The sequence below is a fragment of the Agelaius phoeniceus genome, chromosome 3 (assembly GCF_051311805.1).
Source record: "Agelaius phoeniceus isolate bAgePho1 chromosome 3, bAgePho1.hap1, whole genome shotgun sequence".
Lineage (NCBI taxonomy): Eukaryota > Metazoa > Chordata > Aves > Passeriformes > Icteridae > Agelaius > Agelaius phoeniceus.
Genome location: NC_135267.1, coordinates 26,394,319 through 26,419,893, shown reverse-complemented (window position 1 = coordinate 26,419,893; position 25,575 = coordinate 26,394,319). Strand labels below are relative to the sequence as shown.

The 25,575-nt window shown below is 39.9% G+C and overlaps 1 protein-coding gene across 23 annotated transcripts in view; it reads right to left on the bottom strand.

The window, feature by feature from the left end:
- The window catches only part of DST (dystonin), a 291,993-nt gene that overhangs the window by 233,442 nt on the left and 32,976 nt on the right, over positions 1–25,575 (bottom strand). For 2 of the 23 annotated variants that reach the window (XM_077174940.1, XM_077174944.1), the window contains exon 1: positions 24,274–24,449. The exons of 17 other annotated variants lie outside the window; for them this stretch is intronic. In XM_077174940.1, coding sequence (XP_077031055.1) covers positions 24,274–24,364 — 91 coding nt within the window. In that variant the 5' untranslated portion in view covers positions 24,365–24,449. Of the gene's footprint in view, positions 1–24,273; positions 24,450–25,575 lie in introns of those variants that run through there. 4 more of the 23 variants (XM_077174941.1, XM_077174942.1, XM_077174946.1 and 1 more) reach the window with 3 other exon arrangements.

Genomic DNA, 25,575 nt, shown 5'->3' with positions numbered 1-25,575 from the left:
TAGCAGAGATTTTGGCCCACTAATTTCTGCTTTCCCCCCGTATAAAGCAATTGCACAGTAATGCTATTACTACAAACATACACAGAATGTGCATGACCTAGCAGCCTCAGAGAACTCACTACTAGAAAATGACACTTGAGATGATGTGCACTTTTTCCATTAAGGTTCCTCACATCTTATTATTTATATCTGCTTTCTTCTCAGTTTATGGCATTTGAAGATTTTTTTTCTTAAGATAATTTGTTTTAGGAAAATCATATACAACTTCAGAGCTATATGACTAAGCTACTGGTTACCCATGAAACAAGAGTGAAAATATTTAAGTAAATGATAATGAGCACACATTGTCCAGAGTGTTGTGTTATAGATGGAAGAGGATTTTAGACACTAATTTATTCATCCTGCCATACAACCCCATCTAACAAAATTTTCTTAGCAAAGGACATTAAAGGTCCTGGCAATTTTTTATTCTGGCAGCTAATGGATGCTTATTATAAGTACTGAATTTAGCCAGCCTCTTAACTTGCTGAATCATACATCTATGGAAGGTCAAGTCTTATTCCTGAGCCTATCAAGCTCCAACCAGGTCCTCAAATTCCTGCTGCTTCATGAAATTAATCTGCAACATCACCTAACCTTTTCCAACTACTCACACTTTATTTGTTACTATTAGATTTTCCTGAATTGATTTTACATCTCAGATAAGTGTAAATGGAAACAACACACACCATGAAAGTGGGTTAAAAAAATAGTATGGTAACATTTGATTGCCAATGTTGGAAATCCTGTTAAAATAGCAGTGTCATAAATAAGAAAGCACAGTTTTAAATTGTAATTAACAACCATAAGTATTATAGAGAAATCTGAACTTCCCTCAACATTGGGCCACAAATCCTGAGCAACTTCAGAAAATAATTTTTGTCTGCCAAGCCTCAACTCAAACTATATAATAATTTTTATATTTGGAAGATAAAATGCATAGCCTTTTAATCCAAAAGTATGTTTTAAGTCAGAACACCTACCAGATAAAAGTCAAAAATTTTGTCGAGATTTGGTTTCTATTTTTTTACACAAATTGTCTTCGAATATCTAGATCAGTCAAAAAAAAAAAATTAAGGGGGAAAATATCAGTCATATGATTTCTGCTATATCCTATGTTTTTATATTTGATTTCTGCTTTATCCTATGTTCTTATTTTGACACCACAATGGATGATGCTTTACCAACCAAAAGGCAGGCCAGATCTCACCAGTAGTAACTCCTGTGCAAGTGTCATGACTTCAGAGAAGTTGTACTGAAGGCAAAAATGCAAACTCACCAGCTTGCAGAAGTTAATTCTTAGCACACTTTAATTCTGAAGGAATGAATCAAAAACATGGGCCAGATAATGATGGATTTCCAAATGTTTGTTAGCATTCTGAAAGGATGGTTGGCAATTATAAGGTAAGCTGTAACATTCAGAACTGCCACTGGTACTTAAAATATAATATAAAGCCTTTTAACTACATCAAATGCAAGCCTTAAAATTCATACCTCCTCATGAAAATGTGAGTAAACATGCAAGTAGAAATGTTTGTCAGCCTATAGAGAGATGTCACTGAAAAAGTAGTGGCAAAATTAACAATTCAAGGTGGTTTTCTACTTTTCTCCTACACATATAAGCCACAATTACTATAACTGACACAAAAGTTTCTAAAGGGTCAGTATTCACACTTATAGACAGATTTGTTTTTTAGGAAGGAAGCACAAGTAAATCTGCTTAGGCCAGCAGAGAAATCTCATCAGGTTTTCATGGCTGGAGTTTTACCTGTTAGAGACTTATTTCTTTGCATTATGTGTCTATTATAAATATCCTGATGCTTTTTGGACATCATCTGCTTCCTGTGCTTAAAATTCACCATGACTTCTTACTTCTACTGTCCTCCCCTAAGCTCACCATGCTAATGAAATAAACTTTGTAGACATCTGGCCTCAAGCAACCTAATTGAAGCACAATCATGCTCTTATATTAACTCAAAAATAGCATGGGAAATGACTTCTTCAAAATAAGGTTTTGCTCTTCCACACCATTAACCAGCACACTGATATCAAGTGTTGTTCAACAGCCATTTTAAGGCTGAATCCACTGGCTCTAAATAGGAAATAAACCCTAAAATTTAGGCAACACATTGTTAGCGTATGGCTTTGCAAAAAATGTAAAATAAAAGTTTATTGGTTTTCCTCTCTGCCAAAGTCATTGTATTTGTCTACATTATGTTACACCATATTAGTCAGCACCATTCTTCAATTTTCAGTGGAGAAGTTCTTGGATCATCTGCTGATGGGCTGTCAGACAATTTCACTGCTTCTTAGGCTACACCAACATGGCAGAATACCCATATCTGCAACAGGCTGTAAGATTATTCAGACCAAGGAGCTGACCTGAGTACACTGCAGCTTTCTTACATCCCCATGCCCATGTTTTCTTTCCTTGCAACCCAGGATTCAGACTGAATGAAAAAGCAAAAGAAAAAATTAGTAGTATGTGCTTGGGGCTCATGCCAGTATTAAATCAGACATGGATGGGCTGTGAGGTAAGACATGGAAAGAACTCTGTAGTTAACAGAAAGGGGTATGTCCAAAAATGTGGTTGTGAGCTTAGGTACCACACTCCTAATTTTGAGTGAGGTAGGATTACTCTTGACCTTCACATTGCTGTCATAGCCCTGTGCATGCCCTTCAGTACTGTAATGGCTGGCAAGGGGGGCAAGTTTGGCTTTTTTGTGTGAGGGGGTTTTGTGGGTGGTTGGTTTGTTGTTGTTTTTTTTTAAATACAGTGAGCACAAGAGTAAGAAGTTCAAACACATCATCCATTTACTCAAGTAAAAGACAAAGCTACAAACTCAGTGGACTTCTTTTCTGACAAAATGTTACAAGAGTCACAGCCTTGATCACAGAAATGACAACACACATGGCAGCTGGTCTTTTATTACAGCTAGTCTCACTGTTTAGACTGATGCTCCCTAGCATTCTGCCAACACCATGTAGAAGTAGGCACAATTCTACATATGTAAGCAACTGAAATACAGTGAAATATGAACTGCAATAAGGAAAAACAAAACTGCAATGGAATAATTTATTAAATCTTCTATAATAATTATCACACATTTTTAAAAGCCCATGTCTGAAATCATGCTTATGTATTTTTTTTAATGAGGCCTTTAATTTTTTTTTTATTAGGCCTTTAAAAATGCCTCTCAGCAGCACTACTTAACATATATTCCTCTGAAAATTATTCATGTGACCAAGCTAGTTACACTTTTTTACCAAAAAATACCTGTGTATTGTGGACTACTCTTACCACTAACAGATATGAACAAACAAAAATAATTTGTTATTTGATAGAGCATTACCAGTTTTGGGTATCTCAGCCTTCAGCTATGCATCACAGTAATTCATCACTGAAAAAATTTAAATGCAAAAATCAGTTTAAACTCAAGCTCAAATACCATCTTGTGCACCCTAACTTCAAAATACTTCTCCAGAACAAATTCTACACACAGGAAATCAACCATCATTCAGTGACTAGGCAAGGAGAGTGAAGCTGTGTTATTTCAAATTGTGAAATGCTCCTGAAATTTCCTCATCCATTATATAATCATAAAGCCTATTTAACATCTAGAAAAAATTTGTCAGCTTTAAGAAGTATAAATATCATGGTCCACAGAGGGAAGGAGAGCAACTACTACTGTCCCTCCTTCCTTTCTGTAACAGCAGTCCATTGCCCTTTTTTTTATCTTGACAAGACTTGCAGTAACAGTACTATGACATTTATCAAGATCTTCAAGTGATGACTGAACTTAGGTACTTATTACAGCAGTGATCTATTCAGCCCTACAGTGTGGGAGGTTGCCTTCTTATTTGAGGAATTTCTGCATTTCTTTTCACAGTTTTATTTCTCACATGAAAAGACTCCCATACTGCATGGCTATTTATTTTCTCTTTAAAGAAAAAAAATCTAGATAAATAAAGAATTACAGTCAACTAGTTTTTCCTACAAACTTATATTAACCCCATGCAGTGATTGTTTCAGTTATGCAATGTAATTGTAACTCCAACATGGGAGATAATCACAAAGACAAGAACATTATTTGAGGAATTGTCTCCTTTCCACTAAAGACATCACATCAGCTCTTCTAGAAGTGTCTGTGAATCACTTTATCATGAGTATCATATCAACAACCAACACTGGGCTGAATGAGGTCTTGTCTTCTGGGGCTGGGTGGTCACACAGACTCACATGCTTTCAGAGTATTTTGCTTTTTCAATGAACAAATCCCTTAAACTTCAGAAAGTTAGCCTAAACCACAAAACACAGTGGCAGTATAAAAGAAATGGTTGACTTTTGCAAAGTAAGCATTGCCTTTGATCTTGTCTGCTGCAAATTCAGTTACTCCACATCACTCCTGGAGAGCCTGTTTTGTGTTGCTGGAAACAGGAACAAGGTATCTATGTCCACATTTCATGTAGAAGATGATCTCTGCATTTGGCTCTCACAAGCATTCGATGCTTTTTCAGATTATAGAAAAGTATTAAGGAAAAAAAAAAGTAAATGCTGATTAAAAAAAACAAAGGAAAAAAAAATATGTACAAGCCTAATAAATATATTTTAAGATTAGCTCTTCCTAGTCTGCCATATTTCCAGTAGAGTTTTTTAAGTAGTTCTATTCTTTTACTTTTCCGGCTACATACACCTCCACAGGCATAATGAATACACCACAGTAAAAATAAAGCTTTGCATTACAGCATGACATTCTGAGCTCAGATTTATGTATTTACCACAGCTTTTAGATATTTTCCTGCTCTTTCAGTCTTTTAAATGCATTCTAGTCTGCTGGAAAAGCAAATATCTAATATTTGCATTTTCATTTTCTGTTCATTTTCCTACAACCTTACATTACTCAAACAGTGCTGGTAATTCCATCTTATTATATGGCTCAGTTGCCTTGAAGAGGAGTATAAAATTCTTCCCAAAGTCAGTATATCAGCCAGCAGCATCCTGAGCTGGAGAATCAGATGTTTCTGAAACTGTTCTGAATTCAAATGCTTCGGCCCAAAACCTGGGTGCCATCATAGTGCATATTTTTTGATGTAGTGATACAGAATATGCTCTCTGGCCACCCTTCTTTTTTCCCTTTCCTCTACCAACAGAGTTATCTGAAGCTGAAATTAGCATTAGCTTTAATCACCAGCGTATGCATTAAAATCTTTTCTTCCACGAGGCTGATGCTTACTACTCAACTTGTCTAATCTGTCAGAGGGTACAATGCAAATGAGTGCACCTCGTTAGCTGCTAACCCATCATCTTCACACCACAATGAAAACAATGACTGGGAAGTAATCCAATTTCACTCTGCACCTCATGTATTCGGTGGCTGCTCTCCCGGAGCTAGGCTAACCTGCCAAAAGGTAATGAGAGCAATTCAAGTCTTCAGGAAAGATAAAACTGGGGAACAATGGATAACCTGAGATAAGAGAAATTAAATGTGCCCAAAGGAGTGAGCCTGAACACAAAGTGAGGTGTCCGGGGCAAAGTTAATGTAAAGAGAATCTGGGTACCCTACAGCTCAACTAGACACATGTTACAAAGTATTAAACATTGTTACAAAGCAATGGCACCAAACAAAAGTAAAATTCCTTGAGAAGGGAAACATGCATAAAACACTATTATGCACGTCTAAAATAAGAAATGTCAGCAATAAGGCCACACAGTTCAAGCTACACTAGACACACACAAAACCAACCACCATGGCATAGGGAGAAAATGTTTGTATCAACACATAAGCTGTATATAAACATATAAGTAAATAAATCCAATCATAATCCATCCATCCTTCTATTTTTTTTCCAGCTATCCCTAGTGACAACACATATTCCTCTCCATGCAGTTCCAAACAAATTATGTGGCACTTGGCCACATCATGAAACCACATCAAAAGCTGGAGCATCTCACCAGGAGAGTGCTGATCATGGCCCTGCAGAGAGCAAGACCTGCATTTCAGGGGTGCCCATGCTTCCCAGCCTTCACTGGAATCCAAGGCATTCCCACATCACTTTGGAAAGGTCACAGTCCCTGAGGCTTGGTGGCTGAAAATATTCATGGGCTACCATGGCTTTCCAACAGCCTGTCAAAATTTAGTTGATGATGGGCAGTCATCTGCATGTCATATCCCATGTCTGCACAGCAGAGAGTGACTGGCAGCCCCCGAGGACCAGTGACAAGCTAAGAGATTTATTACTTTATCACCTGGTTTTGGGTTTTTTTCAGTTGCCATATATTATTGGTCTTTTTTCAAACTACAAATGCCATTTTCCTTTTTTTTTTTTTTTTGCTGTGAAGAAAAACAAAGATCTCTTTTTTATAAACTTATCAATTGAATATTTGGACCTTACATGGCCACTACATTTTTTTAAATGAGAATTTAATGCTGCACAGCCACGGCACAACTTTGTGTATACACAAGGACAATTAAGTGTTCTCTGAAGGACTTCTGAAGAAGGCTTAAATCAGTTATTCTGCTTTAAGGAGGTAAGCTACCTTTAGGAAAAAAAAGTCTATTATTTTCAGGAATAATATTTGAGGAAACAGAATTAATGTCTTCAATATGAAAAAAACCATTGAAAAATCATCTTCCATACAAAGTGATTATATTTTTAGAAGTAATAAGTCTTACCTCAGAACTAGCTATCTTTCACATTACATGAACTCTTGTTCAGAACAAACATGAGAAACAACTTACTCCATCAACATAACCAAGAAAATTACTTTTGCATTTTTCATAGTCAATTCTGCCAAAGGCTACAGGAGAGAACATAACAGCAGCATACAATGCATAAAAATTTCACAATCTCCTAAATTCTTACTACAGCATAAGTCTGGAAATACTGATCACATGCAAGGCTTCAGCTTTTAACTCTTGTAGATTGTTCATTATTCCCTTTTCACCTCTAAACCAGTAGCTACATTTCCACTGCACTTAAGCTAACCCCGGCATGGATTTGACATATTTCCATGTTCAAGTAGCTTTTCTATTACCAACAATATGAAAATATTTTAAAATTATATACATATTTTATATGTATATATATATATACACACAATATTAATGCATGCTCCTTGCCCACTGGGCCTAAGAGGAAAGCAAGCATCTTTGGCTAACCTGCACTTCATAAGCTTTGCTAGTTTCCCAGAAAAGCACCCAACTTGTCAATGCTCAAATACAACTTTCCTGACCACTTAAGCATTGCTTGGAACATGCAGTGATACTACTAAACCTTAAATTCACTTTAATTTTTTGTTTCAATCCTTCCTGAAATGTCCTCGGTGTAAGTTCATTTATCCTATGCACTGAAATACTCCCTTGTAAAATACCCACTTTAAAAAAAATGAATTCATAACTGCAAAGTAACAACTTATAAAGAGGTCAGGAAAAGCATTGAAGCCTCTTATTCAAGCAGATGGCATACTTTCTCAAACAAATAAAAATCATAACAAATTAAATAACACTTATTAACTTGGAAATTTTCCCCATAGCATGATATTGAGAATAAAAAGCCTTTGCTCTAAATCTGCATATACAATTTTTCCAATCTTACCACTAATGACTACTCCTTAAAATAGAACATCAGAATTTAGAGTGCTTAATTAATGTGACTAGAAGGCAACTGTAACACTTACTATAGCCTAGTAATTATAAAAAACTAAAGTTGTAAAATTTTTTTAGGACACATTTCAGACTAGATCCATACTAGCAAATTAAACACCAGCCAGGTGTTCGTGGGGAGCGAAATAAATCCTTCCATTCTATTAAGTTTTTGATGGTGATATCTCTAGCTTGCTTTCAGCCCATGCCATCTGCCCACCTACCAGACAATTCTCAGGCAGAGTTCAGGGTGAGCATGGGTCATCCACCATTCCCAACAGAGCTTGGCTGCCACCCAATATGGAGAAAAAGAATTTCAGCCCATGAATGAAGGTTCCTCTATGGCAGTGGGCATCAGTGTCACAGAATTGTCCCAGTCATGCTAATCTACTGGCATTGATGTAACAGTAAAACAAGTTTTGCCTCAACTTTTAGTCCAGGTTTCCAAGTATTGTAGCAACTGTCCTGAACTCCTTACCTTTAATCCTGGCAAACATCAATCATGCTGACTGCTGCATTCTGGAAAAGGAAATGCCTTCCCAAGACAAGTGGGGTACTGTGAGGCCAGGCAACAAAGGGACACAGAGCATATCAGATATATCACAGTTACTCTGAGGCAAATGTCAGATGTGCCTCGAAGCACAGGGCTTTGTGAAAGGAGAGTTAGTTACATCCCATTTCACCACTGAACATGAGCAGGCACATGAGGCAGCTAATACAGACTGGCTCATGCACTGTAATCTCTTGTTTTATCTTAGTCTAGAGCCACTTGTCCTTTTGCAACACCACACAGCAATTACAGTCCTTTCAGATGCAGACAGGCAGCATTAAACCCGTGATGCTTGCAAGGCTGGGCATTTCTGAATGGCAGAAGTGATCATGTGCCCTGGGTCTTACTGGATTACAGAGTACAAAACTCTCATACCCCGTTGCAGTGAGTCTGTAACTCCCTCTGCACATGACTGGCCAACACCATCCTCTCCAACAGAGAAGGAAGAGCCATTTCAGCTGCCTTGGACAAGGAGCAGCTGAAACACTGTTCTCTTGAACTGAACATCTGACCCAGCAGCTCAGCCCAAAGTGTGCTGCTTGTATTGATTGCTTGGCTGCTCAGAGTTCACATGACCTTGCTGCTGCACTTATTCCCCTTCACACCTATCCTTTAAGTAGGTGGAAGATGCAGAAACTGGTCTCCTGGAGTGAGCCCTGATGTTCAGCTGGAGGAAAAGGTTACCAGACAGCTGGCATCTTGGCAGGATTAACTAGGTTATGCACTTCAAGATTATCTGTGCCTCCTTAGCTTCCACATACCAAAACAAACAGAGGAAGCAACAGTCAGTAAAAGAAATCAGAATCTTGTGAACATTAGACCTGTATTTATTTCTTCTGTACTAAATGTTGTTCTAAAAACAACATTTTTTAGATTCATCATTCAGAAAAGAAACACAGGATTTTCATGATTGTGGTGAAATGCTGTTGCTTGGAGACTCAGGTAGAAATGTGTCACTGAAGAACTACCAAAAATAGCTCAAGTGATATTTCACTTGGCACGAGGTCATGAAGGCAACATTCATGCAAGGGGAGATACATAAATTTCAAAACCATAGGATCCCAAGCTGACCTTGCAGCAGTGGGCTTTTTGACAGCTAGAGGAAGATACTAGCTTTAGTATCATGACATAAGGACAAGATGTAGAAAAATTATCAGTGGCAAGCTGAAGTGTAATTAAAAAAAAAAAAAGTTGCATAGTCAAGGACTGTCAGTAATGAAGTCTACATGAGACTGTACACAACTGTGCAAGAATCTCTTACATACTTCAACACATACTTCAGTCTCTTCTATCAGATGATCCCCTTCTCTAAACTAAAACATCCTGGGCTATACACAGCAGTTCCCATCCAGACCATGCCAAGGAAATACATTGGCAGCCACAGGGACAGAATGAACTCATCTCTTGTCCACTTGAACAACTCAATCTTTCCTTCCTGAGCAACACGGTCCTGCAAAGAAATCTCTGCAAAGATACCTCGTTTAAGGAATATATAACAATATTAGAAATAACCATTTCACACTGAGAGAAATAACACATTGCATAGGGCAGGGAGGGAAGGAGTGATGCAGTGTGTGCAAATAGATTCAGCAGCAAGGTGTTTATTAGCCCTGCTGAAGGAAATAGCATTGCTGCAGAGTCACGAACCCTTAGAGCTGTCTTAAGGCTCCTGGGCACACCTCAAAACACCTGGGGGATCCGAATCAGCTACTGCCCCCAGGCTGGCCCTGCTCAGAGGTCTGGGGGCAGCGTGTCCACCAGCCTTGTCATCACACTGGGCACCCTGTCCCTTGGAGGGCAGGCTGTGCTCACTGCTCCCCAAGTTCCTCAGAGTTCTCATTTCCTTAGCCACAGGACAGCACAGAAGGTGCTGTGGAGAAATCTCGGTTATCTTCCAAATCTTCACTGCTGTTTTCATAAATACTGCTTGGACCACCTGCCACAGTCTGATTCTTCTGGAATTTTTATAGAGTTTCCTATCACAGATCACTGGAAACTCAATGGAGTGGAGAAGAGAGTGCTTTCAATGAAGACAGTTGCATACTCAAAAGGCAGTATCATAACCTCTCTTGATATTCTTGTTGACAACTTTACCTTTCATATGGGTTGTCACTATGGAGTAAATTAGTGGAATTTCTTTGGCTCTGGTTCATTGAGAAAGTGTTACCATACTGGAGGGTACAGCTCAGTGTTTCAACCTACCCTTTTCATTTTCATGGATATTAACAACAATAAACAAAAAGCAACCTTAGAGGCAATCACCAGAACCTACACTTTTCTCTCCTGCATACTTATCTATAGCTTGCTTTCCTTTCAGCCTTTTTACTCCTACATGTTCACCCAGTAACTCAGCTTTAAAAGAAAATCATTATATTCCTACCCAAATAGCAAAAAATACTCCTGCCATTCTAGTTGCAGATAATCAAAAGTCTTCCTGCTCAGAGAGGCCTAAAAATACTTCTAACTCTCAAACACTCAAATCACTGTCATTCTTATGCAAATTCATACAGAAGCAGCATTCAGTTTTGGATTAGGTTACCCTGCTAAGCAAACCACAGAAAACATTCAGGCTGTTTGCTATCTGATTTTTGGCATATGGTGAACGCTAGGCATAGGACAAGAGCATCACCTCTGGGAAGGCAGTATGTCTTAGAAGACACAGATACACTAATGCCCCTCATAAATTCAGTGGTGGAAAGCAGTCAACCTGGACCACTGCATTTAACATCCTGACTTAGCAGGATTTAGGACTGGATTTTGTCCTTTGTCTTCTATATAGTTTTGTTACATATTCCCATACTGCCAGACATCACTGAGTTTGTACTAAGGCTTTAGTACCTCTCAGACTTCATTTCCTGGCTGCACCAGACAAAGGAGCTTTCTGTACACTGGGTGGCCTGAGGGCTGGGCATTAAATCAGCATAGCAACACTCCAGAGCATTTCTTACAAGAATCACAGTATTTTCTGAACATTAATTATGCTTCCAACTAGCAATACTTATGCATAAAGTGTGAGCCTCTCCTAGCTCCTAAGGGAGTGCCTCCCACCTCCTGAGTGTCTTGTTGGAGTCACATTTTAGAACCTTTTAAGTTGTGCAATGAACTTGTTCTATGGCTAGTCCTTCCCCATCACTGGGTTGTAAGGTTAAAGTAATTAAGCACTGCTAATGAATATAATAAAAGTCATTATGTTCAAGCACACATTTGATCTTTCTGTCAAGTCATCACACAATGGCAGCACATTAAACAGGATGGGATATAACACAGCCTGCCAGGAAGGTACAGAAAGCCTGGCAGGTGTAAACCACACTCTAATAGGAAAAGTCACCATACCATGAGGCCAGGAAAGAGGACTACAAACTACTAAAACTACAAACTAATACATTATATACCATTGACAAACAAATAGGTGAAGCAGAAGAGGGGTCTGCACAGAACAGTCATGGTGCTGGGGGTGGTGGGTGCTTCTCATGGAGGGGCAGCAGGGCAAGGCCTGGCAGCCAGAGCCCACCCCACCACCCCAGCCAGGACACCAGGGCAGCTCCAGGCACTGGGAGCCTCCCTGGGCATGGGCTGAGGCTGAGCCAGGGCCCACAGGGGGAACCCAGCAGTGCCAGGCTGTGGGGACCAGCCCTGCTGTGGAATCACTGGAGGGTCATTCCCAGGGAGCTGGCACGGAGTCCCAGACTGTGGGACCCCAGTGGGGTGGGCTGGGACATTCAAGCCCATTACCAAAACCAACACTAACAGCAACTGTGATACCAATTTAAACATGAAAATAGCTTTACCCTGATGTCAAAAGCCCAGCATGTGAGATAAAATGCTCCACTTGCAGATAAAACTGTTGCCATACTAAAAATATCAGCAGCAACTGACATATGAAAATTCCTGTTTACAAACTCACAGGAAGAACCAGATGATGAAAGATCCCCTTCACAAAGCAGCCAACAGTGTCCATCAGGAAACCTTCAGCATGGGCAAGACAACTGGGAGAAGAGGCAGATATAAATATGTACTTACTGAAGTTAATAAAAATGTCACTTTTGCCTTCCAAATCAGAAAAAAAACCCAATAATACTAATTTAAAAAGGTTAAATCTTGAAATCATGATTCAGTCTTTGTTTTGATCAGTTGTCTCAAGATATAATTTAACAAGACACTTATCTGCATGATAACACAAAGTACTGCCGGTATTTTGGACAAGACTGGGGATGACTAGCATTTAACAGAGAGGATTTCACTCCATTTGTCTTCTTGTTCAAGTTTTAGAGAAATTTTAGAAGATCAATATGCAGCTACCAAACATGAAAAATCTTAATGCAGTTAAGATTTCAGATGTCAAAATTATGTTGGATTTTAAAAAGGCCAGTAATAGTATATTTAAATGACCAGGATTTATAGTTATAAAACAGAGTAAAGCATAACAGGTAAGTCACATAGAAGCAGGAGACATTGAAACCAAAGCTACATTGAACAAATACATATCTTAACAGGATAAAATGAGAAAACATTAGGTACTAAGGGAAATTTTTGCTTTACAATGTACACGTGCCCCTATTTCCTAAAATTTTCCCATTTGTTAGATGTACCACAGATATTGTTAGGTGATGGAGGGAAGTTCTAAAGTAATTTTTTTAAAAAGAAAGAGATTACAATGTTAGAGAGTATAATTTACTCTGGTACCAGAAGGCTAGTAGATTAAATGTCCAGTGCCACCAAGTAAACAGGCACATGCTGGAAGAAAACTTTCTGGCATAGCAAAATTCCTGTTCAGATAGAAGCCCTAACCAAACAACGGTGGGAAAAAATCAGGATAAAAAAAGAAGCAGCAGACTCAATAACTATCGAAAGTGAATAAGAATTGTGACACAAAATCAGACAATAACACATGTGTTCACAGATGATCAGAATCAGGGAGGTGGTGAGAATAGACAAGCCACTGCAAAGGCTTAGTATCTGAATAAATTCTTTACAGAGAAAGGTCCTAGGCTTTAAGACAACAATATGTTTTTCCTTTCCCCACAGCCTCCAGAAAAATTACTAAGTTTCATCACAGGAAGAAGTCTCAAAGAATAAATTACTTAGACATGAAACACTATCCTCCAAAAAGCAGCATATATAGCCATCTACTACCAACTAACTCAGAGTGGACTTAAGGTATCAGAGGAAAAAAAAACAACAACAAAAACCTACACTAAAATAGATCACTGTTATCCAGATAATTTGTAAGAAATAAATGAAAAAGCTTGAGAGATTACTAGCTTTAATCAGTTCCACCAAGAGTAACTGGAAAGCACAAATTAAAACAAAAAAAACAAACCTAAAGTACTGGGAACAATACTCATAATGGAAAATTGTGAGGTAATGTAATGTAATATAATGTAATGTTCTGTAATGGAATGGAAGAAAGCTCCAAAATCACTAAGATCAAACTTAAAACTAACACTGAATCCTGTCCCCAAGTGCCACATCTACATGTCTTTTGAATTCCTTGAGGGATTCCACCACTTCCCTGAGCAGCCTATTCTCATAATTTCTGTCATGATAAATCAAATTCCTCCATAACTGTTTGATTTCCTCTGAGTTAAAAACAAAACCAGCTATGTGTATGGCTGTGTGTGTGTGTATATACATATATGTGTGTGTGTGTGTGTACACGTACATATAAATACAAGGAAATTTGACTCATATTTATAAAAGCTAACTAAAATCAATAAGTATATAGGGCACAATCCTTTTGTAGCCTGAAAAATTACTTACAGAACAATAAATTCTTGAATCTTGACTGTCTTCCAACATGAGAAAATGGTGTGGTTTTCCAGAAGTCAACAATGTATTGTACATTTACTAGAGAGCTGGAGAAGGCAGCAAACAAAACCAGTCTTGTCTGATGAGACCAATGTGTTCAGATTGGGAGAGCTCCAAAATGTTAAGACTCAGACTCACTTACTGAAACTAGGAGGATTATTAGAAATAGCAAGATAGGAAATATGATTAAAATAAAAAGTTAAAAAAAACCAAACCCAACAATTAAACCAAACCCAACCCAATTAAAAACAGAAGATAAGCATCTCTGAACTACCAAAACTATCAGTGGAAAACTGTATGTTAACTGCATACAAATCAATAAATCTTATACTAGGTATTTGAGAACTACCTAAAAGAAAAAAAAATCAAAGGGAATTCTTAAATTCACATCAAAGATATACTACATAAAACAGCAATGCAACAAAAGTACTACATTCAATCACACTCGCATCACAAAGTACATCAATAGTAGAAGCACCAAAGAATATGTACAGCCATTAAATGCTTTAGTACCATGGCACAGAAAGAACTTGTAGATCCTGAGATTTTTAATCTTGAAATATTGAAGTAAAAATATTTTAAGTGAAAAAAAATCATGAAAATACAAAAATGTTAATAAGACTCCCTTCTGCTACACTGACAAAATCAAATTGCAAGCAGACTCCATTATTTCATATAGCATCTTGGTCAACAATAACTGCTAGTCATCAAGACAAATACTGTGATCATCTGTTTATTTACTCAGAAGAAAAAAAGCAAATTAATCAAACAAAAATTATTTATCAGCCAAGTCATTAAGCCAACACATGGAAAACAAATCTTTGGCGTTTCAAATGCAGTTAAGATACAGAAAACATCTTGGTGTATTTCATAATTAACAGCAGGGTGGAGCATTTGCTTTCACTGGCAGTGCAAAACCAGACTGACTCTCCCACCCTGAGCAGCAATGCTCACACACCCAGGTGCCAGTCAGAGTACTGAAGCCAGGAGCAAAAGAAACATTTTAGATGTCATCTGTCTGTCTGTCTGCTTGGTGGTGTTCCCTCTCTCTGCACTTTCCCTGACAGAGATTAAACTTGAATTTAGCCTTGAATTTCTCTCACAGCAGGACAGGAGCACATCATGATGCATGACCTGATACTCGAGTTCCAGTCAGGCTCGATCCTGACTCCAGGAACTCAAGTTCACAGCAGGAACCAGCACGTGGCCACATAGTCTGAGAAATCTCATTCAACACACACAGTTTTCTACATTTCATTATGATAAGGAAAAGCTCAAAGATGTCTCAACAGCTTTGACTACAGTTCAGGGAGTGAAGCCCACACTGCTTCCTAGACCAGAGCCAGTGCTCAAGTGCTCTCTGTGCCAGCGGCAGCAGGAGGAGAATGGAATAGAGGACTTCTCCTTTTCCACCATGAGAGGGAAGGGACCAGCCTGATGAGGATGTACAATTCAACACCTGAAAGGAAACCCATCGTCTGCCTGCAGTTTAACAAGGAATCCAACCTACTGCTGAAATTTAACTTAAAAGATAATGAAGGAAAGAAGAAAGGGGAACGAAAGGTAGAGGGTCTTCCAGATGCTAGCAACAAAGTCTTTTAAAAAAACCCAAAAGCTTCCCCCAGCCTCCAATGAAGAAGTATTCCCAAAAGAAGCCAAATGATCAAAGGTCAGAAGTGAGTAGACTCAAAGTGTATTAGATGAGGAAATGCAAAGAGAAAAAAAAAACAGTATCCAGAACAAATTATACAAAGATCCATCAACAATTTAGTCATACACCCAGACCTGCAACAGATGATTCACAGCATTGCCACTGAAATGGCTACAAAAATCTAGGCACCAAATTCAAAGGACATTTCAAGCTAAGAATAAAGATGACCACCCACTTGCTATTGTTATTTAATCAAATCCTTATATTTGGTATTAAATTGCAAATTATTGGAGAGACACACAAGCTCTCAAAGTGTAAACCTAATTCTTGACATTCTCCTGAGTATTTTGTTGTTCCCAAAGCAAAAAAATGCTTCACTATGATAGTCAAAATATCAAGGCATAAACATGTATTGTTTCTAGGATACTAATATAATCTTTATAAATTAGATTATAACGGTTTGATGCTGCTCAGTCCTACCATACACCCACTTTAAACAGCATGTTGGATGGCTGGATTCAGTGTAATCCAAGATCTGAAGGAAATGTATATCCATGAGAAAGCAAAAATAAGTGTACAGTTTAAGTAGAAACATACAAGGTCTGCAAGAACCAATGTGATTTCATTTAATACAATTTGCAACAGCAGAAAATGAGAATTTGAGTGAATATTCTCAGAGGTAGGACAGATCTGGCCTCACAAGAACTACATGGACTCTGTTAACAAGGGCTCTATTTTAAAATATTGAAAAAAAATACAGTGCAAAAGTATCTGGTTGAGCATGGTAAAATTATAAGGTAATTTCATCAAGGGACCTAATCAACTTTGGCTTTCTTCCTGTGGCTCATCTGTGTCTGTTCTTTTCTACTTTAAAGAGATACTGAGCCAAAGGCTGCTTTAACTCCAGTGTAAACTGGAGGTAGACAAAAAATTTCCAGTAGAGCAAAATGAAAACCTGCTCAAACCCACAAATTTTTCTCAGCACCTGCTTTGTAAAAAATTAAGAGAGTGGAAGGCATAAAGCCTAACACATCCACTCTATGAAGAAAATTTCAGAATGTTTGAAATGTATGTCCTTTTTAATTAATAAATCAACTTTCTTTCTAAAAATTAGGATTACTTTTTCTCCAGAGAAGACTTCATATTTAAAACATTTCAAAAATGGAATTTTAAATGCAGAACTGCTCTGTAATACATGGTATTATGAAATTTTTTCCAACATCAGATTATGATCTCAATAATGAACATATAGCCACCAGAGGAAAACCTCCAAGGCACAAACAGCAGGGAAGAGCCTAACTGCTATTAAAGGTCATTGGGACTTGCAATCACATTGCTCTATGTTCTTTTGAAAATATCCTACTCTGAAACCAGAACTACCTTAGCAATAATACCTTGTTCCCAGAAGTTGTATACAACTACACGGCAGTGGCTTCTCCAGACAAGTGCTCTAGTCATTTCTTAATTCCTAGGATGTAATGTAAACCCTTTATCTCAAAATTAAAAATTTATCTAAAGGCAAAGTAATTTAAAGCATTAAATATTTATAAACATCAATAGCTAAGTTCCTGACTCCCACCAAAATTAACAGAAGTTTTGTTCGAATAAAAACCACAGCACTGAAAGTGCCATTTTCCTTTCAAGAAAGCTCTTTTGCTTGAACAATTCAGGATGCTTTATCATTAATATTGCTGCAAAATGTCTGTCCAAATGATTACACTCATTTTCTAATGTTGCTTCTACTGTGCCTAGGAGACTCGTCACATGAGGAGCACACAGAGGGTAATCTGATCAGGCAGAAGCCAAGTCCATGAGCAGACTTTGACAGGATATCCATTCCAGTGCCCAGCAAGAGACTTTCTGGAACTTCTCTGTTCACCCATAGTCTCACCTGCAAAATGCCCAAACCATGCCTCTGAAAGCTGCATACAAAGTCAGACTTTTACCCATTTTGTGAACTAAAACATACACACATGTCTCTAATCCCAGTATAGAAGAGCTCTACTAATTTTAGATCCACGTGGTGCCAAGTGTCATAGCTGTCAGATAGCTGGATACCTGAACCTCAGGCCAAACTAATTTACTTTTCCAACACAATTAGGTTATGAACCCCACTTAACTGCTGATCTGTATTTATATGCATTGCAGAACACATCATTAAATACTGTAATTTCACATATTAACTATGAAACTGAACAATGAAGATATGTTTAAAAGTAAACCAAGTTCAAAAGGGCCATGTGGCTATAATCAAGAGCAGATTTTGGCCTATGCCACTGGAAAGCCCATCAGAGACCTAATCCTCCTTGTCCTACAGAAATAGCTACACTAATTGTGTGATTGCAAGGTGCAGAATTTAACCTTCAATACATTTGCCTGGAATCTTCACCCTTTTACAGATTTATTGGCACCTATTTTCATCTTGTACAAAATCCAAGGAATTCATAGATTAACACTCCACAGGAAAATTATGTACTCACCAGGTAAAATAAAATTAAATCTGGAGCCACGCTGACTTGCTTTTAATGCAGCTACAGCCAAACTGGAATTCCCTAGAGGAGGCCTGACTTTAGGAGGAATATGCCTTATCAAAGGATCAGCTATTACTTGGACCCCAGTCTTGGGAAGAGCCTTGTGTGGGTGGGTGGGTTTCCAGTGCCAGTCTTTCCACCACAAAAGCACCAAGTCTGCCTACACAGATCAGCTTGTAGATGTGGCTATTAACATGCCCTTCAGGATCTGACCAGCAGACTGAAGTGTCTTTGTAAGCATTGTTTCACCTGTTTGAAAGCTGGGCTGACTGGAAGCATTCAGTACGTGAATATTTTCACCCACTACAGAAAAACAAGGCTTTGTTAACTTAAACGGCTTTAATGATGTTTTACAGGAAACATTTCAGGCATGCATAAGCTGCATTCATATTTGACATTTACAAAATGTTATTATTTTAAGACTGAACTTATAAAATACTTGCACTTAAATTCAAGCATATGAATAAGCCCATTTTTATTTTACAAAGTAGTTAATTCCAAGTACATGTTGAAATGGTGGAATAAATTCCTCAAATCAGGCTTGTTTTAAACAGCATAAAGGAAAAATAATAAAGCATAATCTGGATTTCAAGCAAAATCCCACTAGAAATTAGCCAAGTTGATAACAGAAAACAATTATTAACACCTCAACCAGAAATATAGATTGAGACAAAATAAACCTTTCAACCCAATAGTGACTCAAGTTCATTTTCCTTTTTTCCTGCCCTCATACCTGACCATCTCTTGGTTTTCATCCTAAAAAAAGAACTATGGAATATTCCTATGAGCTCTACTTAAAAGATGTTGCTGACTCAATGGGAATTGGGAAGTAGCAGAAAAGCAAAGAAGCAGACCTTTGATGTCTTCTCCAATTCACATATAAAAGATATTGAATCAATGGCAAATTCTGTCTGCCTTAGTCCACCAAACAGGTATCTATTAAAATCATGGAGAAGCTGCCACAGTTTATGTATCCCATCAAACTCAGCTTCAGAAAATTCTGCCCAAATCTCGAGGCCTTCACACAAACAAATCTCACTGAATTGCCCAACATTCAGGTTCTTTCTATTTTACTCCAAGACCTCTTCCCTTTAGCTCAAGTGGACACCTCATACAAGTCAAATCAGCAAGACCTGGTTCATATTTAAGATTAATGTACTCAAGGAAATATCCCATCTCCAAGCCATTTAAAAGTCAGAACTTCTGCTTTAAATAAGGAGGAATGCTGAAACAGAAGAAAACTTCAGGTTTTACATTTTAGGTGGCCCAAGGTGACCATTAACTTTGCCCGACTTCAGACAGCACAGAAGCTATTATGTTTCCATCCCTAATTGAAGTCATTTTCTGTTGGCTACAATTCTTCTATCCCAGGAGGGTAACCTGCTGAAGGAAATGCGCTAAGAATCTGGGAAACAACAGGGTTGTCTTGCTGAAGACTGGCATGGTGGCAAAGAAAGGATTAGGTGACATGCAGCTGGATAATCCACACGTGCCCAATAGTCAGCCAAAATAACTTTCCCATTAAAAAAAACCAAAAACAAAAGATCAATCCCAAAGCCAGAGGCTAGATACTACCAGCACCTGAAAAGAGGCCAAAGAAAACTATCCATAGTGGAAACTACCTAATCAATTACTCACTTTAGGATTTCCTGCTGCATTCAAAATCAGAACCCTGAAGCAGAAGATCCAATTAGTTCACAGATGAGAACCCAGAAGAGCATGATTTCTGCTGACTAAAAATTCAGCTCCCCAACTTCAAAGCATAAATAAGGAGATTCAGAAATTCACATATTCCAGAGCCAGGAGCATCTATCATGGCCCCTACTGTCTTTGCTCTATGATCATCTCTGAAGAATAATATCCCTGGACTAAATCTGATACCTAACACATTTAGGAGCCTCCAAATTCCTAAAATTCATTTTCAGATGTATAAAAACCATTCTGTGCAAATGCTCCCTTATTGAAGTCAGCTCAAAGGAGCTGGACAACAGGCATCTATTGTTTCTATCTTAATTCAAAACCTGTACCCAATGTCAGAACAGCTTTACTTGACACTGCCCTCAATCAATCATTAGAACAAATTACATTGTCTCTGAACCCTAAACAGGCAACAAAATGCATCAGATGACCTGCTAGCTCTCGTCCATCTCCAGTGTCTTTGTTCTCAGAATACAGAACCAGAGCTGTTTGCTGTGCTTCAGCTGAATGTGTAGTATTACAGATCTTTTTAAAGCAAGAGAGCAATGCCAACTCTGAAACAGAATGTATCAAAGTTTAACAACCCAACCTGAGTTTTGCTGTCTCCCAGGCTTACCTCTCCTTCCTATGGACACCAGGGCTATGCAGCAAGCCCAAAGTACCCAAAGGAAGCACTAATCAGGCACCCATTGCAAACAAAAGATTCATGTGATACCTTTCCTGGCATTAGCAACAATTTTGTCAAGTCCCTGAACTGCAAGACTCCATTTTTCATGGGCAGTCATGTCAAGCTGAATTTTCTAATAGATCTGTTTCCTATAGATACAGGTGTATAAATCTACAGCATTAAAAGCTGTGCACAGCCCAGATAACCCTATATTTCAATCTTCAAGGGCTTACATAGTTAAAGAATGTTGTTGAATAACTATGATTTATTCAACACTTTACTCCATGAGTTAGCTCTTTTCCAGGTACTGCAGTCATGCTGTCATTAACAGATGTACCCTAGCAAAAATGATGTCAAAATGGAGACAACCTAGTTACATAATTGTGCAAAATCTTTCAGAAAAGGCTTGTTGCAACTGCTATTCAAATAAAAGTTTACTACCTGAACTGAAAAATACAGAGTTAAATTAAAGAGTGACCATTTCAGAGGGATGATAAATTTATATATATAAACTTGATTCTCAGTTTATTACTTCAGATTTATAGCAGAGGAAATCTAATGAACATCTTGCACTCATAGCTTAAAACCATAATCTTCAAATATTTAATGCTCAAATAATAACGGCACCAAACAATGCATTCCTATGCCATATGACAGAGATGGCAATTAATGCTTTAAAAATGAAAAGTATATGAAATACTATCGCATATTTTCTTATTTATCAAAAAGGCTACAGCTAACAATTTCATTACATTTTCTTCCCAGGCAACTGTGAGGTAACTTACAGAGCACCAAGAATAATTTTTGAAGTTCTTTACAACCTCCCAGAGAATTCAAATATAATTTTTGAGAAAATGTTGAATCTTAATTATATTAACAAATATTTGTATGATTTCTCTTATTACTTAAACAAGCTGTGAAATATCTAAAATACTTCAGATAAACTATACTAGATGGTTTTTTGCCACTCTCTCTTTGCCTTTGAATTCTTAGAGGTGCTACCAACAAAGAAGCAATTTTTTCCCCTGAATAAGTAGCTGGATTCAATCTGATTTCTGAAACATCTGAGATAATGTGACTGTTTTCCCTCCATCAAAATGCTTTAGAAATACTGCCAAATAATTACTAATCAAGAAAAAAAAAAAAAAAATTGACAGCCAGCAACTGAGCTGACCAGGGATCAGAAAACACTCTCTTCTCCCATAGCAAACAGCACTTCAGTGGTATGTCAGATTTAGCAAACAGTTGCCTAATTATTTACTGTCACAGCCAGAGACATGATCAGCAGACAGAATTTGGAGACACACAAATATCTGGTTTTCAATTTCTAAAACAACAAGGTACTTGGTATGGCATGATCTTCAAAATCTGCAGCCTACTTTGGAAACAGAAACAGAGGAAGGGTAAAATTTCACTTTTCTATGTTTACAAAGGGCAGCTTTTATCTTCCTAAGTCAAACTGCCTGAACATCTTAATGATGCGGCATCATACGATCCCAAGCCTTCCAAGACAGGCAATGAATTTTGTACAGCTGACTCTGCTAGTTACAGTACTCAACAGCTGGGACATAGATAATTTGGCACTCTGATAATGGCCTAGATGAGTATGAAGCATTCTGCAGACTGTATAAAGGAAAAAAAAAAAAAGAACTATCAGCATTAAAATTATAGATTGAAGCTCGTCTTATAAAGCCAACATAGTTCACATTTGATTAAGAAATTTACTGAAGGAGGTGTTTACAAAACTGAGAAATCCAGAGAAATGGCACTCCCTCTTCAAAGCCTATATTGTAGCAATTCTTTTCTGATTAGATCAGCTCCCATAGCAAGTCATCAGAACAACAATCGCTGTAGTGAAGTCATGCTACTGGGACTCAAATGGGAAATCATGACTGGCTTGAAAACACATTTTAGAAAGTAATGTGCTTTCCAGATTTCTAATACATCCTATTTAAAACAAGTCCAAACATTTACCTTTGCTCCAAATGGCTGAATACAATCTACCTTGAGCAGCAAAACACAGCATACCAATATACAAAATATGACACTTAAAACTAAGACAACAGACATTGGATCCTTCCAAATAATTTCAGGATTCAGGGGTCACTGAAAAAGGCATATGAATGGACTTTGTGTTACTCCCACAATAAGATATACTCAAATACTTTCAGAAAGTGGTTTATTTCTTACAGAGATGTAAATTAGCTTTCAGAGTTTATTTAATTAAAATCCTATTGTTCCCCAACCTATAAAAAACAGACCTTTCAGTCCCATTCCTGATAAAACATCCATTGAAATAGGGGAAATTGGGCCTAATCTCTTTCCCAGAGAGAAAGAGATTTCCCTTGCTTTCTAAGCAAGTAATTGGTATGAGAAGAAACCTTATTAAGCCTAATTCTAGCAGGAAATAAAAGGTGATCCAAAGCAGAAAAACAAGCTTTCTCAGTGTTTATTTAAAAAGTAAACAGCCTACTAGCTCCAAAATTTTGCACAAATCAGATCAGCTGCATATAAATTGAGGACTTAAGAAAAATGAGAGAATGGAATAAAGACATGGTTGTGAAGATGATGGCAATCACCAAATGGTAATTATTTCTCAACCAAAAAGCACAAATGCATTTGAGTACAGAAACGGTGCACATGCTCCATTGCTGCATTGACACAATGGGCAACAGACACAAAGGAGTCATTAGTCAATACTGCTAATGACACATGAAATTGCAAGTGACACCAGTATAAAGTACACTCAGACCCAACAAGTTCCCATAGTCAAAATAACCATCTGTTGAGGGTTTATTATTCAAAATACTGCTACTAACAACACAGAATAAATAAAATCAATTATCAGTATCTTCAAATCAAGCCGTCTTAAACTATGCCACTCCCATTCCCATCAGTGGAAACCATTTAGCAAAAACCTTCAGGACTGATTGAAGACATACAGCTGAAAAACTTCAAAAATGAAACATACCATCTTATTCCCTAACGTTACAAAAGGACTCAGCACTGCAAATGTCAGCATATGCTGTGACATGCTGTAAAAACTGTTTCAGGGATGAAGGTTCAGTGTGAACAGTTAACTCCATCCATTTCGCACTTGGATTAAAATCAGAGCTGTAACACTTACGATAAGCTTCAGATTTAGTACTAGCAAATGTACTGAAAAACAGCAGTGAATCATCCAAACCATCCCTTCCATCCCGAGATCTTTAAGAAATCAATGCAATTTACATTTCTAGCAGGATTAATTTAGCTGCATACATCTTCACCCTGATAAATGCTTTTTTCCTTATTTTTCTGTATTCGATAACAAAACTCAGGTGCTACACGAACTAAGCTAATTCTTTGTCCCAGCCCAAAAAACCCCAAATAAATAAACAAATAGGTAAAAATAAACCGAAGCTTTAAATATGAGCGTACATCGAGACATAAATCCCTGTGTCCGTACTGCACTCGAAAAAGCGACTTTTAAACACGCGAGAGCGCCTGTCACACACTGGTGAGGTGACACGGTATTTATATCCATCGCACAAGCCGCCCACGTCCCTTGCCCCCAGACCGACCCTCGCAGGGACGCGGGGCCACCAATCTTCCCCACCTGCCCCAGCGCCTCCCGGCTCCGCAGTCGCCACACCCGGCGTGGCCGGAGAGCGGCCGGGCGGGCGCGGCGGCGAGCGCTGCCCTACCTTTGTATCTCTCTAGGACATCTTCGTAGGCCTGCAGGTACTCCTGCTCCTCGGCGTAGAAATACGCGCCGGGGGAGAGGTAGCCAGCCATGGCCAGCAGCTCGCCCAGCCCTGCGCGGCTCGGGGCGGCCGGCAGCCTCGGGGATGGCACAAGAAAAGCCCCGGCAGCAGCCGGCAGGGGCGGGCGGGGGGAGGCGCTGCCAGCCCGGCCGAGGAAACGCCCCCGCGGGCGGCCGCTCGGGTTTCGGTAGCCGCCCCTCGGAGCGCGGATGGGCGGCACCAGCCTGGCGGCGGCCGCCGCCTCCCCGCCGCAGACCCCGGCTCCAGCCCCATGGCCGAGGCACCGCCCGCGGGGCCGGCGAGCTCCACCGCCGCCTCCCGCCTCCCCCCGAGACGAGGAGGGTGGCGGCTGCCGGGGCGGGGACGCGACGCCTGCAGCGCTGACGGCGCCGGTGGGGACACTGCACTCTCGGGCAGGGACCGAGCGGGGAGGGACCCCAGGCCGGCAGCCGGCGGGGCCGGGAGCTCCCGCAGTCCCGGCGGGGCGGGCGCGGCCCTGCTGCAGGTGTCACCGCCGCGCCTGCGTTCCCCCGGTGTCCCCCGGCGCTGACCCCGCCGCCGGGCCCGCTCCGCTGCGGTCCCTGCTGCCCTGCCCTCGGCCCGCCGCTGCCCCGTCCTGCGCACCCTGCCCGCGGGGGGCAGCGAGATCTGCGGGCGGCCGGGCCGGCTCCGCACCCTCCCCAGGCGCGGCTGCATCCTGCGGCTGGTGGGAGCCCGGCTCCGCAGCGCTGCCCCCGCTAATAGCGCCGCTAGGAATGGTTACCCTGGGAAATGGTGTCCGGGAGGGACCCATGGAGACGCGTATATAATCGGGGTAGTTGGGGAGAACAACAGCGGTGTCCCCGGAGAGCACTGGGGACCGCCTCATCTTTCTGGGATTCATTTACAGGCGTTTTCCAGCTTTTGCCAGGGTGATGCGGACCTCCGCCCTATTTTCGACATCAATTGTTGCCGGGCCGCGGACCAGAGCCCGTCGGCGCCTCCGGCACACCGGGGCGGCTCCGTTCCGGTCCCCGTCCACCCCGAGCGCAGCCCCGGCCCCGAGCGGACAATGCCCGGCCCCGGTCCCCCGCCCCTCACGGAGCATCATCGGCCGCCGCGGCCTCTCCCCGTGCTGCGGGCGGTCCCGCGGCGCTTCCACCCAGGGCGGCCGGGGGCTGCCTCGGCCTTGTGGGCCGAAAAAAGCGCCGGCCCCGCTGAGCCGCCCCTCGCCGCGGCTGCAGCCCCCGGCCGCTGATGCTT